This window comes from Mesoplodon mirus (genome assembly GCF_964341445.2).
Source record: "Mesoplodon mirus genome assembly, chromosome: 15".
Taxonomy (NCBI): domain Eukaryota; kingdom Metazoa; phylum Chordata; class Mammalia; order Artiodactyla; family Ziphiidae; genus Mesoplodon; species Mesoplodon mirus.
Genome location: NC_138991.1, coordinates 18,543,989 through 18,560,050, shown reverse-complemented (window position 1 = coordinate 18,560,050; position 16,062 = coordinate 18,543,989). Strand labels below are relative to the sequence as shown.

Here is a 16,062-nt window from a genome sequence, read left to right as displayed (position 1 = left end):
GCCCAGCCTGATCCTCAGCCCCTGCCCAGAATTGCAGAATGCCTCCAGAGAAGAAACAGTCAGCAACTGTCAGCTCATCTAGGAATAGCTCTTCTCTGTCTGGAATTTTAGTTCATCTAATTCTTGTTGCTTCCACAGCTATCTGATGTCTTTAAAAATATGCCCTTTGCAATTTATCTTTTTTCCCCCCTTTCAGCAAGTGTTGGCCTGCCATGCCCTACTATACCCTTACCTGAGAATAGAATCCTCCAACACTAACTCTTATTTTTGGAGTTCCTTAGGGCCTAGTTTTTGGGCTTTCTTTTCTTTTCTATCTATACTCATTCTCTTGGTGATCTCATCTGGTCTCATGGTTTTAAATACTGGCTACGTTGTGTTGGCTGCCATATTTATTTATCCTCTCCTATGATTACAGACTCTTTTATCTAATTGTTACTTGTCATCTCCACTTGAATATCTCAGAGATATTTCACACCTAAGATGTCCACAAACTAAACTCCTAGTCTCTTAGCCAACCCCCCACCCCTACCCCTTCTACCTACAGTTTTCCCCAGCTGAGTTAAGAGGAACTCTATCCCTCTGGGTGTTCAAACCAAAAATCCTGCTGTAATCCTGACTCTGTTCTTTCCTCTCCACACACCCTATCTCATCAGCCAAGAAATCCTGTTGAGTTTACCTTCAAAGTACATCAGGAATCCAGCCATTTCTCACCCCCTCCTCTGCTTCTACCCTGGTCTAGACCACCTTCATCTCTTACCCAGATTATTCCCAACTGCCTCCTAAGTAGTCTCCCTGTTTCCACTCCTGTCCCACTGATCCATTCTCAACACGACGTTCAGAATGGCCCTTTTTATTAAGTGACTCTTTTGCTTAAACTGCTTAAAATGTTTTTCTTTTAACTTGGAGTAAAACCAAAAGTCTCCCAAAGGTCTACAGAAGCCCACAGGATGTGTACCCAGCCTCTCATCTCCTCTGTCACCTTTCAGGTCTCCTTGTCCGTCCCTCATACACACCAGGCACGTTTCCACCTCCGGGACTCCGCTATTCCCTCTGCCTGAAACACTCTTCTCCCTACACGACTCCCTCACCCCTTTACTTCCTTCACTTCTTGGATCAAATATTACCTTTGTGAGGTCAACACTGACCACCCTACTTAAAACTGCAGGCTTCATTCCTGAATTCCATATCACGCCTATTCTGATTTTTTTTTTCCCATACCACTTACCACCATTGACATACTACACAATTTTATTATTTTCAGATTGATTATCAGCTCTCCCTAGTTATTTCTACCCTTTGGAGGTTCTGGGCTTAGCCCTTTGGCTTTCCATCCCACGTAGGTTCAAAATCTGGCAAATGTCTGGAGGAGGAGATCGGCTGTGTGTATGCTGCAGGCCTCCTCTCCATTTGCTGTAGGCTCCCTCCACGAGGGCAGGGACTTCTGTCTCTTTTGTTCCTTGATGTTATCTCCAGCACTTAGAACAGTCCTTGGTGCTCAATAGTGGTAGGTGCTCAATAAATATTTTTGAATAAATGATATTAAGAGATTTTGCAATACAACATGGGAATAGTAGTATAAAGCAAGTGCTATGGGAACACAGAGCCAGAGTACCTGGACAAATTAGGAGAGGCTTTGGAAATGAGTTGGCTGTCTATTAGCATTAAACTTTCATAATTGCTGAGCACCTTTCCTACCTACTCCCAATTCTGTATAACCCAGACTAGCAAGCAAGCATTCATACATGTACACCCATGCTAAAAGAACAACTGTCTCTCCTCACCAGCAGGTTGCTTCAAATAGTCTCTTACTCTTACCTACCATGAAGAGCAGAAAAAGACGGTTTCTGATGATAGGATTTTGATTGCTCTCAGAGTTTTTAACTAGGACCACATCCAAGGAAATGTTAACACGTGGATGAAGAAAGCACAGGACTTTACTCTGAGGATTAAAAGGATGGTGGGTTTAAAGCATTCTTCATTACAGAAAATTTTCAAGTAAAAATTAAGGTATTTGCAATAAAATTTCAATTTATTTTTTGGCACTAGTTGAAGAATAGGGGGAAACACACTAGTATTAAAAAAAAAAAAATCAGGGCTTCCCTGGTGGCACAGTGGTTGAGAGTCCGCCTGCTGGTGCAGGGGACACGGGTTAGTGCCCTGGTCTGGGAAGATCCCACATGCCAGAGTGGCTGGGCCCGTGAGCCATGGCCACTGAGCCTGCACGTCCGGAGCCTGTGCTCTGCAACAGGAGAGGCCACAATGGTGAGAGGCCCGCATAACGCAAAAAAAAAAAAAAAAAAAAAAAAAAATCAATGGTTATCATCAAAATACTGACAGCAGGTTTTTATCCTATCCTAATAAAAGGGAAAAAAGAGAGTAGCGTTTCCAAAATACACATCAAAGTAGGAAGAAAACTGGAAAATCAGGATTTTTCTTTTCCCTAAACAGAGATTGTGCATAAGCATGACCATGTGTGTATAAACACTCAGTGTATACAGATACACACAGATATAAACTAAATCTGCTTGCCAAACATACTTCCATGACAGCCATCTGTTCTCAACTGCTTGGAGTTTTCTCAAATTATCCTTCAAAGGAGACCATTTTAGTTCATTCACTTTTCATGTAAGAACCTCATGAAATTAAAAATTTATTTTCTTGGGGAAAATTTCAAAAAATTTCAACCCACATACCTCCGACCCTCAACCAGCCACCTGATTCACTTCCATTCAGCGAGCTGTAAGGAAAGGCTCCAGCAAGAAGAAACAACTCCAAAACACAAGCACTTACCAAGTGCCATGGAAGGTCCAAAGTAGCATCCAACAAGGTGCCCAGTCTCAGGGGCTTACACTCAGTGAAAGCAAGATAAAACGTATTTTTCTTAGAAATGTACCAGTGGTAAATTCTAATCAGTGTGACAGTAACCGTAAGTCCGGCAGCAAGAATGCAGAAAGCAAGAATAGCTTGGATTTCACAGAATAGTACTGTTTTAGTTGGGCCCTAAAGAATGGCGGCTCATAAGAGGATTGCAAACAGGAAGGAAACTCGAAATGCATCCAAAGGATGAAAGCACCAGGATATGGGAAGCAGGATGCAGACTTGGAGCACTAACGAACCAGTCTTAGTAGAGAAAAGCATTACACAGAATGACGAGTGGGGATGAATGAGGGTAGAGAGATAGTATGCAGCCACAGTCCTTAAAAAATCAGGCAGGAGTTTTGATCTAAAACAGGAGTTAAGAGGTAACCACCTTAGATTGTTGAGTGGGACACTGAAAAAGGCCAAATACTTCTCTGGTATTATGGGAGAATGAGTCTAGTAATGGATTGGGAAGGACAGGGACCTGGGGCAGGGAACGACAAAAGTGCAAACTGTGGTCATTTGAACACTGGCCTCAGCACAACGGGTGGCAGCAGAAGCCAAGAGGAAACAAAGACAGGAGACAATCTGAGGAAAGGCGTGGGGTGGGGAACGGTGGTGTGGCCAGCGGAGAAATGGGAAGAATGAAAACCATCCTCTCCAGCCAAGTGCATAGGAGCCTAAGCACTGAATCATGCGGGCTGGTACAGAGCTAGAGCCATGCCAGCCAGAAGCTGCTCTGCCAAGGGGCCTGCCCACGGCTGTCAGTGTCAGAGTGAGACGTGGATGAACACCAGTGTGGAAACTATGCCAGTATGAAGAACTGGAGAAAACAAGAGCCCGAGAAAAAAGGAAAACACTTCACTCTTGTCTTTCTAATCCAGGAGTTAAGAATCACACCTGTTTCTGTAATAAGTTTTAAGCATATTTAGTCATTATTCACATATTAAATAAATACATGAGAAGTCCAACTGAATGCAAGTCTTTATGTTAGTTACTACCCAACATAAAGTACTACCTATGTTAGGTGAAAACTGCGATAAATTAAAAAGTGAGGCTTGTTTTGTAAAAGTTTACAGTCTAATGGCAGGAACAACCAGGAGTGGTATTCAGAACAGAATGGCAGAGGCACTGATGAATCAGAACAGTCACAGGCTGTGAACAAGTGGTGGGAGGACTCTGGGGGACATCAGGCAGAATATTATAAATACTCCACAAAACAGAAGAGGGAAAGTGCCATACTTTCATCTGAATAGTTCCTGGGGGTTAATGTAAATTTGACTTTACTGAAGCTCTTTCATGCCAGAGAGATACATAAAAAAATTTTTTTTTAAAAAGATTATAAGCCCTACCCTAACGTAGCTCATGGCTTAGATGAAGGAAACAAAAACTGGCAGGTGTTTAAAGGACAGTGACGAAGTTAAACATATTAGAGTTAGACAGAGGAGGGGCACTTATCCCCAGCTCAGGGGCGGGGGGCAGGGAGCTTCCTGGGGGAAGTAACAACTGCGCCCAGCCCGCCAGGCACGGGAAAAGACCAGACAAAGCAGAGGGGACCATCTGCAAAGCAGCAGGAGGCGGCACAGGAGAACACCAGGAGTGGATGTCTCTCATTCAAATTCAAGCCCTTCTGTCCCAAAGGCAGAATCATACAAACCACACAAACTGTAGGAGGCAAAAAATGAGACAGCCTTGGAAAAATCTATGCGCTAAATGTACCATAACTGTGAAAGTCTGTCTCTGTTCCAGGCACCGACATCAGTTTGACAAAGAATAAGAAAGCAAAGAGTCACAGTCAGGCTGGAAACATACTTCCACCCCTAATCCCATATCCCAGCCAGGGGACGGGCCTCTAGACTCCGAAGCAGGGCTGTGCTAATCTGCCAGTCCTGAGTTAGACTGAATCATGCGTAAAGATGTTTTTAGCAACTCACCACTAGGTGAGCACTGCTGAGGTTGCAATTTAGGGCTGGGACAGGGGCCAGCAGCCACAAAAGTGGGCTGAGCATGCTGATAAGACACTACAAAGAAAGCAAGGAGGTAGCAGTGGGGCCTTTTTGGTGCTGACTGCACACCCTTGTCTGCCCACCCTTGTCTGCCCCAAGCTAAAGCCAGAAAGCAGGCAGACACCCTTCCAAAGGGCCTTGGGAGAAGGATGAAGGAAAAGCCTCATCTTCTTCCACTGATTTTCTGTGCCACTGGACACTTTGAGGATTGCTTGGAATCCTCGATGAGATCCCTGATTTCGGGGCTTTGTGTTGGCCTGGGAAATCTCTGTTCAGACCACCCCCCCAGGAAGCCCACTGTGTAAAACAGGTGCAAGTGGAGGGCTCCACAGAGCACTGACCGTGCAACCCGCTCGACCCCACGCAGGCTGTCCAGTCTGCCCTGTGGCGTGGAGGCCAGAGCCACATGGCGGCCTTGCGAAACATCAATGCCAAAACCACGTATCAGGCCCCTTTCTTGTTTGACTTTATTAGTCACAATTTTTGAGGCGTAATTAATGCAAATTCAGATTCCAGCTTATGTTTCACCACTATAAACTTTCTCTTTGCTGTACCCTTAAGAGGACAGAAAGTGCCTTGTCAGGATATATATAAATTTCCTGAATTATTTCTGTCTGATCAGCTAATGCTGCCCTCAGGCACCAGAGGAGAAGACAGAACAACCACTGAAATGTGGTTCATGACTTGGGCTAAACGGCTACTAGGAGAAAAAAAAAATCCTTCAGAGGGTTTTAACTACCAAACCAACCATAACATCTCCATGGAAGGGAACCCACTGTAAAACAATGTAATCCCATCGCTTCACAGCAGTCTTGCAAGGGCTGTTCTTAACTATGTGCTTGAAAAGTAGTATGACGTGAAAATGCATTACTCTGGAGGCAAGGTGGTTTACGTAGATAAAGCATCACGAGCTCCAGGAGCCAGCCACACAGTGTCCAGGAGGAAGGACAGGTACCTGTGCTATTCCTGCACACGCAGAACACGAGTCCTGCCAAGTCAGCAACAGCGACTCCGTAACAAAAGACAGCCTGTGTCTCAGAACGTGCTGCCGGCAACGAGGCGCCTCCTACACGCACGGCCTGTTTCTTCTCTTGCTTCTGATTCCTCCTCTGTAAGCTCCTTGGCACAGATCTCCTCCTTCTCCACATTTACCCTCTGCCTTTCTAGCATCGGGGGTACCAGGTCCTAATGCTATCCTTTTCCTCCCTGATACTGCTGCCAATGGAAATTCCTAAACTGCATATACGGGCATCCTGCTTCTCTGCTCTAACCCATCGATGCCTCCTGCCCCTCATTCAATCCACAGTATGAATGAAGGCCAAACACTTTAGCTGACAGCCGAAGCCTGCATAACATGACTCTTCCTACCACTCCAGGCTCGTCTCCCACCCCTCCTCAAATCAGACCCCACCACCTGGCCGAGCTCATCAAGCTGCCATACCACATCCTCCAGGACCATCAGGCTGTGAGGCTGTGGTCCACGTCAGAAACGCCTCCCCTAAAACCCTGACCTCCCTCTCCTGTCCACTTTTCCTTCTGTGTAGCCACTGTATCCAGCACAGACTTCTAAGACTGCACTTATCACAATATCAGCAGAGCCATATGCCTCTTCTCCCAGATAAAACTCCTTGGAGGCAGGGACCATGCCTTGATACTCATCCTTGTATCCTAGGACCTGGCCCTGCAATGGACTCTCAATACACATTTGTAATCCAACTCCCAACTGTAATGACTAGTTCATGTGATTCCATTCATGGAACAGCTATTGACTATGTATCAGACTTTTACATTCTAATGGAGGGACAAAGAAATAAAATGAAATCAGAAATCAGAACATAATTATAAGCTGTAATAAGAGCTATGAAAGAAACAAACAGGAGTGAAATAAACATTAGGATGAGGGGCAGGGATCTACTTTAAATGAAAGAGTCACGTAAAGCATATGGTAAAGAGCATTCCAGGCAAAAGGGACCATACAGGCAAAGGCCAGTAGGTGGGAAAGAACTGCTAATTCATGGCATTAAAAGAGGCAAGTCTTTTAGCTGGAGAGTAATGAGAGAGATGGCGAAAAGTCACGCATCTGAAAAATGAATTTGGTGAATTAGGGAGAGTGTGATGACAGAGGGGCCTGCTAGGCACAGTCAGAAGTCTAAACAACTTTATTCTAAGTGCAACAGAAAGCCACCTGAAGGATAGAACCAGCAGTTAAGGTGATCTAACTTACGCTTAAAAAAAGAGCCACAGTACAGCTCCATCAAGTAGTCAAAATGACTGTCCAGCCGAGGCCAGCAGCCCAATCCTAAAGCCGTACCTCCGCCTGCCAAGCCAATGTAGAAGCTGAGAGGGCAGATGTCCGGCCGGCTCCAAGGACAGCGATGGTTTCCCCATCATCATCCACCACTTTGAAGTCCAGGTCCTCGTTGTATTTTCTGCGCTTCACTTGCCGTCCTGAGCGTCGTTTCTACAGGACAAACACACCCGCCAGAGAGACTATCTGTGAGTCAGAGGGAAAAGCTTGCACAAGGACACACTCACCTACACTCACACACGAAGGAGACCTCTCTAACTTCGCAAAAAGAATCTTCCCTAAACATAACTCTTTTCAGAACTGAATTCACTCAAAATGCGACCCAGGTGAGGGAGGGAGCCAAACCACCAGGATCCAGTGAGAAGAACGTGTAGCCTCAGAATCCAAGGAACCGTGTTTTATGCATCATTGCTTCCCCCACCCCGCTTTCTGGAATCGGTTTCTATTCCAGTAAAACAGGGACGGGAAGTAACTTCATCATCTTTGAGGTCCCTTCCAGCATAGCTGGAAGCTCAGGGTTTATGACAATGATTTAATAGTTTTTTTTGGTTTTGATTTTTTTTGGGGGCCAAATTCACCATACTTACCATGTACTTCTAAACAACTAAATAATACCAATTTTGTTAGGACTGATTCTGAGAATCTCCTAACACCCTTTGAAATGCAAGCAGACATCTTAAGTGTGACAAAATAAGATTCGTGACTCACCACGAAAGGACTCATCTATAATTAAGTAGCTTGTGACCTTTTAGAGAGATAACATTCTACAACAAAGCAACCCAGTGGCTTTCCTCAAACAGAAAAACACATGGTTCATCTCTACATACACATCATACCCAAGCAGTAGGAACACCTCTGGGAACCATTCACCAGCTAGCTTACTCTTAAGATACTTAAACCTTACAAAACAAAACGAAAAGCCAAACCTCACCGCCCCCCCCTTATCATCTAAAAGATACCTCCTGGGGCTCTCTCTGTGTTCCCATCATTTCTTCCCTGTGTCACCTCTATGACATTTAATTGTACATGAGGGATCCCACATAAAAAGCTCTCCCCCCAATCCCACGTACAAATCACCATCCTAGAAACACTGAACCCCCTGCCGACTCCCATCAACCTGATGTACTTGCTGTTCTGCCCGTCAGGACCCTTAAGAGCCACTAACCCAAGTTTACAGGCAGTGAAAGGGGGTCTCTGATCTGACACTCCAGACACTAGTACTCACTTACCACCACGACCTTAGGAGCTGACACCTTCCTACAACGAAGATCCCCTAGGAATCTATGAGGGTCCAGATGATTCTTAAGGAGCAGTAAGCTGGTCTTACCCTAAATGGCCCCCACGCAGTAGCACAGCCCAGATAAACTGCTGTGGATGTCAGAGCAGACAGCATTCTCAAATGTTAGAACTCACGTCCAAGAGAGGCAGCCTCAACTCAGACCGAAAATTCCTACCAATGACCTGGGCACACTTTGGCATGTTTTCAGAAATCTCACTTAGGTGGGCAACTCCTTCTTGTTTCCACTTTTCCTTACCATCTTGGCAAAATGAATCCATCCCTGACTTTTCCAGCATCTGGGATTATGAAAGTGTCCTTGTGTAGACTGGCCAAGCACGCTGAGCCCTAAATGTATTACCTACACAGCAAAACAGGCCCTCTGAACCTTACCTAGTTTGGATCACAATTCCACTTTCCGCGTTCACGCTTACTGCGGCCTAATAGCATGCTACTTTGCAAGAAGGAAGCAAACACCACTAAAAAACTGGGAGATTATTAGTATAAGGACCAGGATGCTAAAGAAAAGCCTGTGGTCACCCACTAAAACACTGAAAGCCCAGCCCAAGTATGTGTGTGAGAGATGCAGGCTGGAGATAGGGAGAGAGGAGCAACAGGATCAGTGTCAGCAAGACCCCGCCCGGCAGCCATAACGCCCACCAGGGCTTCCGGGCACAGCTGTACCTGGCTGTCTGCAGACTCAGTGGACTCCTCAGGACTCCGCAGGGATGGGTTCGGCAGGCCCTGATCCAGCTCTAAACTCTCCACTGTGGTTTCACTTTTCCTTTTTCCTTTCTTCTTTTTCTCCACTGGGGTTGGTCCTTGCTCCTTGCTACAAGGAGAAATTCAGAATTAAAACTGTTGGGCAGTTTTTAAAACTAAGATTTCTCATGTGATTACAGTTATGATAGCGCATCCTGGAATTCTTGGGCCAGGACAGGCTTCAATGGAAAATCTACAAGAGTTTCTTCCCAGAAATTCGCAGAAATGTGGGAAGAAATATCTACACAGGTTGATGCAAAATTCACTTTTTTTATACCCCCTATCATGACTACTATAGATATGATTAATGTGATAAGAAATAAAATAATATGAACATCTCCAAAAAACCTCTTTCACTTTCACATAAACGCCTTCTCTAGGAAGTTTAATTGCTTCACAGATATTGAGAATCATCCACTTCCAATCTCTAAGTTACATGCGAAGAGACATCTCCCTAATCTTTCAACACCCTCTATTGAGAATGGTCTATGCGTACAGACTTGGAGTGAGTACCAGGAGCTCAAAACTGAAGACAACACTGCCCAGGCCCTGAGGAGGTTGTAATGACAGAATTCCTACAGACCAGCTAGCGCTACAGCCCAATGCAGCAGCTGGATGCTTCCTGAGAGAGGTGGAAATGGGCAAGTCCACCCACCCTGAAAGGCCCTACTAAGACGGCAACATCTCTAATAAGCCTTTTTGGGCCCTGCTGGCTGATAAAATCTCTCTTCTACACTCCCAAGCGCCTCAACTGTGCTTTGCATAAGGTATTCAAACTTTAATCTTTCACCAAAGTTAGTCATTACATGTGACACCAGGCTCAGAACCATAGAGGACCTGGGATCCTCTGCAGTGGCTCGATCAACATTTGCTGAATGGATGAATATTTTACACTTCTCTGAGCTGTCCTATCAGACTCTAAGCTCCCAGAGGACAGAGTATGCACTTGATTTAAGTTTTGTATTCCTCACAGCGAGTAGTCTTATACCTAAAACATACTAAGTATTCAATATTTACTGGATAGATAGATGGATTCATCAATGGATAGATACGATGACGTGTCATCGGGGAGATTTGGGAAAACACATTTGAGCACAGATATACACAGAATTCTGATAGACAGAAAAACAGGAATAATAACAATTACAGCTAATTCGTATATAACACCTACTACATGCAGGCGCCCGTTCTCTAATCCTTTACACGGATTATCTCCTTTACTCTTCACAACAACCTTATAAGGCAGATAGTATTATCATCTTAATTGTATCAAGAGGCACAGTGAGTTAAGATTTCCAGGGTCACATGGCTAGTAAATGGTAGAGAAAGTATTTACACCAGGCACGCTCGTAACCACCATGGCATTCTTGGGGAATGGAAGAGTGTTAAAGGCACGTTTAGTAGAAGATAGCCTGTGTGGCTGGATGACAGGGCAGGTGAACAGAAGCCCTAAGTGATGGAGCTGGAAAGAAACCAGGAGAACACGAGGATAGAGAGCTGAGACTCACCCTGTGTGAAAAGCGCATGATGGCAAGCCCGGGCAAGAGGGAATGAAGACCTAGGCGAGATGTGCTCAATGAAAGCTCATCGGTGAAAAGGATTCGAAAGATCCAGCAGTAGTAGTACCAGTAAGTCTTGGCAGAATGTGGAGAAGGAGGAAGAGCCACGATTACTGGTATTTCCCATCAGGTGAGTTACTGGAAAGTGTGGGGGAAGACAGGGACACCACCGGCCTTGTTCAGAGAAGGGAGATCCAATGGGATGAACCCGTAGCGGGATAGCACCCAGAGACAATGGCGAGCACCCATACATGAGTGCAGACCCAGCCCACCCTCGATTCCCTAGGCTGAAGACTGGCTTCCCTATCAGCAAAGTTCTTTATGAAAATTTTTTTGAGGAAATGAAACTCAAGGGATCCTGCCATTTTAGAGAACTGTACATTTTAACAAGAGACCTGTGCTCTCAAGCCAGGGAAACGAGTACTTCTTATCAGTTTCAGGACAGGAGACTCAGGTGAAACAGTTTAAAAAGATGCCAAATTTTCACAGGAATATTTATCTCATGTTACATGGCTTCTCACTAAGAAAATTACATAGCAATTTACACCCTACAAAGCCCTTATGTGCTTCTGTCTCATTGAACTGTTACAACCACGGTTCCATGAGGGAGCCAGAGCAGATGAGCTTCATATTCCACATAAAGAAACAGGTTTAAAAGCAACAAAGGCCCCAAAGTTAGCAGCCGAGCAGAGGCCTGCGCTCAGCTCATGTGACTCACAGCCTGTCACTGTTTATACCATATCATGTTTCCTGGCTCCTTTTTTTTTTTTTTTTTTTTTAACCCCAGGCTCCCTTTCAATAAATGCAAAAACTTCAAATCTCCTTTAATCTTATTTGAATCTCAAAATTATGACCAAAAGAATTGTTAACAAAACATTCCAGTGACCCAAATATACAGAAAAATTCATAAATCCATAGTTGGTTCTCTTAACAAAAGAAGGTTTGTGCTTAATTTTTTGGACACACATTTAAAGACAGCTAATATACCGAAAGTCACCATAATGATCACGTGCTCAGAACCCCATTTAATCTTCTGTAAAATCCTAAATCCTTCTCCCAACATCTGAAATCAATTTTATCTATTAAATATAACTTCATATTGGAAAACTTTGTATATGTTTAATCTTCATTTTAAATATTTGTATATAGATGGGCTAGAAACATGCTTCATTGTGAAATATCCCACTGAAAACTAAACCAAGCTCAAGACACAATTAAGGAATAGAACCTCCTCAAAATATTCTTTTTAAAGGAATTTATTTATTTATTTTTATTTTTATTTTTTGGCTGTGTTGGGTCTTGGTTATGGCATGCGGGATCTTTTGTTGCGGTGCCCAGGCTCCGCTCTAGTTGTGGCCTGCGGGTTTTCTCTTCTCTACTTGTGGCACGCGGGCTCCAGAGTGTGTGGGCTCTGTAGTTTATGGTGCGCAGGCTCAGTAGTTGTAGCACGTGGGCTTAGTTGCCCCACGGCGTGTGGGATCTTAGTTCCCTGACCAGGGATCAAACCCACATCCCCTGCACTGGAAGGCAGATTCTTTACCATTGGACCACCGGGGAAGTCACAGAACCTCCTCAAAATATTAAACCTTACAACCAGGCTTGTATATATATGCCTTCCATGCTTTCAGGAACAAATTAAATGATGAAAGTAAGGAGGAACTGTAGTCAGGCACCTCCAAAGTCCAGCCTGGGGCACCACGAGATTTCCTAGCCAGAAGCTGAGGGTGGGGTGGAGCGGAGGGAAACTTCTTAAATATATGTCAGTAAAACTGGAAAATGTCTGGAGACACCTGCTTACCTATCTGGGGGTAAATAAGAAGATACTCTACCTGGGAAATCTTCAAAGTGATTTCCTGGAGGTTACCTTTAACAACAGAATCGATTTTGAGTTCCAAAAATTCTTCCTGGAGCTCTTCTGATAAAGACAAATATCAGGAAGAAAAGATTTCTTATAAGCTTATAAATGGGATTTTCAAATAGGACATCAAGAAAGTATCACCTGAATTCATCCTCCAGGAAGACTAGGTGAAATGTGTTTTTCCCGTCTTTGGAATGAGCTTTGAAAACGTTATACTTGAGTTTTATCAAATGAAGACATTTTAACCTCCACATTGCTATACATACAGATGCATTTGGTCCATGAATGTTTTGTTTGTTCCTCGAAGTTCTACGTTCTTCAAAAATAGTGGTCAAATAATATGTAACAAAACTATGTATGTATGTATGTGTGTGTGCACCCTTTGATCCAACAATTCCATTTATAGGAATATACTCTACAGATACACCTCCAACAATATGAAAATATATATGCACGTGGTTATTCAGCATTATCTGGTAATTTCAAAATAACAAAAAAGACTTAAATGTCCAAACATAAGTGCTGAATAAGTGAGGATACATACAAAGGAGTACTATGTAGCTGTAAAAACAATTAAGAATTCTGTAAACTAATATGGAATGATTTCTAAGATACATTGTTAAGTGAAAAAAGCAACGTGCAAAAGAGTACAGTAATATGCTACTTTTTGTGAAAGAATAAAGAGGAAGTAAGAAAACTTGCATATATCTACTTACTTTACAGAAAGAAACACAAAGAGGATAAACCAAAAAACAATGATTATCCACAAGGGATAAGTGGAGGGAATGGGGTGGAAGGAGTGACATTTCTCTATCTTTTTATATAAAATCTGACTTTTGGAAGCATGTTACATATCAAAAAATTTAAAAATGAAAGATGAAAACAAGCTGAAATAAATGAATCTAAGTATTTCAAATGAATAACATAACCACACTGAACAGATGGAAAAAAAATCTCATTAATTTATAAACACAATATCTGACTATATACTTCCAGCTTTTGGGAGAAGTAGGGAGAACAGCAAACATATCCTGAACTCTCTTTGGTAGGTGTATAGGTGAAGCAATTCTGAAACCATTTTAGTTGTGGTATAGGATTAAACAAATGAGTAAATGTGTTGGTGTTAGGAGCTGTGGTTCTCACCCAAGAAGTGGGAAGACATAAATATGAAATGGTGTAAGGCAAGGAAGATATTGTGGGATGAATCTAAACTGGAGGCCTCAGTGTAATCACATGTTTTCTAAAATAAGTATCTCTATGAACACATGCATATAAATGGGGACATATGCATTATGAATATATTGTGTGCACGCAGGTGTGTACATATGTGCATGTACGTATATGTACATGTGTATGTCTTGTGTATTTTTTCCCTAGCTTTGACAACTGCAAGAGCTGAAAAGCAAAGATACTCCAAAAGCAATGTGCACACACAGCACTCAGATTTTGGTTTCTGATACCAAAGTTCCTCACAGAAATGGCTGATTCCAAGACAGGGAAGTTATAAGATCAGCCTGAAACATCTTGTTTTGTCAGAGAGTAAAGGGAGTGCTCAACAAAATTAAGGCAGCACGTCAAAAAGGCACAGGAGTCAGCTTAAAGGGCTCACGGTTACAACTGGGGCCGTTTGAGCACCAAAGTAATCAAGGTCAGTAATGAATTATAAGCCACTGAAAACAATAGGTATCCATTCCAATGACAAATAGACAGATAAATAATGAATAAATGAGGGAGAAAGGAAAGCTCTTGCTTACAGAATACAAACAGGAAATGGAGAGGAATCGGTGGAGTTGGAAAATCATTTTGTAACCACTGTCGTAAAGATATGTACAGTCCAGAATCATCGAGGAATGCTAAATCTGGGGGGAGAACAATTTGAAGAGGAACAGGATATTTGCATGATCTTACAGTGTCTTTCCACAGATTGCATATTAGTTGTACATAAACAACAGCAGTAACTAGACAAATGGTTACACATAAGAAAATGGTCTTACTCCTAGGAAAGATATACTGGAGTATTTAGGGATAAAAAGGCATGATATTTGCAACTCACTCTCAAATGGTGGAGGAAAAAAACATATAAATATATATAAATATAAATTATTCTGATATATATCTATTCCATGGCTGAGGTGGATACTGTTTGTTCAGCATCTTTTTGCTAATAATCAGTACTGATCCCCCCAAACCACGATGGTGAACAGAAGGTCAGGATGGGCTATGTTATCCTAGTTCTTTTACCACAGTGATGGACACATGACCCAGAGAGGCGAACCTGGGACTCCTTCCTTTAAAAAAAAAAAAAAAAGATTAATTTTTGGTAGGAGTGGGCAGGAAAATGAAATCTCTTTCCTCCTAGGTTACAAGGCTGTTAAGCTATGAGCCCACAGTTACAGGCAGGCACAGTTCAACCTTGAGAAGGAAAGCAACTGTCAAGGATGGAGCTGACACTCAAAGAGATGCAGAAAGGCGGGAGACAAAGATCTCTGTGGAATCCTCAGTGGTATAGCCCCTGGTTCTGATTCCTTAAAACCAGTGAACTCACTTGTTATTATTTTTTCTTTAACTTAATTCAAGTTGGGTTTATGTCACTTGTAACCAAGAGAGTTCTAAATAATACAAAGGCCGAATAATCTCACCATTTAATGGCACTTGAGGCTGGATCGAAGCAGTGTAATTTTTATAATCCTCGTTTTTCCAGCTTTCAGAGTTAGAACAAACTAACTTAGAAGACAGAAAAAAATGGCAGACAAGATTTTAGAGGCCCAAAGTCCCTCTTTCAGTAACAAAACCCAAATTGATTTTATAATAAAACATATATCCATATATCCGCTTTAAAGAAGCATCTATCAAGTATTTATGATATACAAGAAATTTCCAACATATAAACTATACCATTCATTCAGGACAACTGTCGGGAATAACCAATTAACAGTTTATTAGTAGGCCTCGGCCCCAAAGCCCTCTCACCCTGTCTTCTACACAACTTCATGAGCCAAGATTTTATACATCTTTACTTTCTGCAGTTGCATTAGGAAAATAAATACCTTTTTTGCCTTCCATATACAGAACTGTACTATTAAATCACTAGACAGACAGACTTCTTCAACTTTCCTCCTAGCTCTATCTCCAGTTCCCCACCTCCAGCTTTCTTTGCTAGAACTGAGAGAAACGGAGTGCTGGATCTGAGTATGAGTAGGAAAGTCTGGGTATGTGTCACAACACTGTACGAGACTCAGTGCAATGAGTCTTTTATTACTTTGCCCCCATGGATTCCAGCTATTGAAAAATTTTAATCTACCAAACCAAGTGCATTATTTCAAAATGACTCACCTTCCCATTTTAAAATTAAATCTTACAAAATGTCCATCGAAGTCTTAGCAGGAAACAATCAGTTACTGCCACAGTGAGTTGCCTTTACCCCCAAATTCAGG

The 16,062-nt window shown here is 42.8% G+C and overlaps 1 protein-coding gene across 3 annotated transcripts in view; it reads right to left on the bottom strand.

Moving 5' to 3' along the window:
• Positions 1-16,062, bottom strand: part of CHD6 (chromodomain helicase DNA binding protein 6) — a 219,925-nt gene that overhangs the window by 106,531 nt on the left and 97,332 nt on the right. For all 3 annotated transcript variants that reach the window (XM_082645551.1, XM_082645553.1, XM_082645552.1), the window contains 2 exons: positions 9,134-9,281; positions 7,177-7,326 (listed from right to left, as the gene is read on the bottom strand). In XM_082645551.1, the coding sequence (XP_082501677.1) occupies positions 7,177-7,326; positions 9,134-9,281 (298 nt within the window). The remainder of the gene's footprint in view (positions 1-7,176; positions 7,327-9,133; positions 9,282-16,062) is intronic.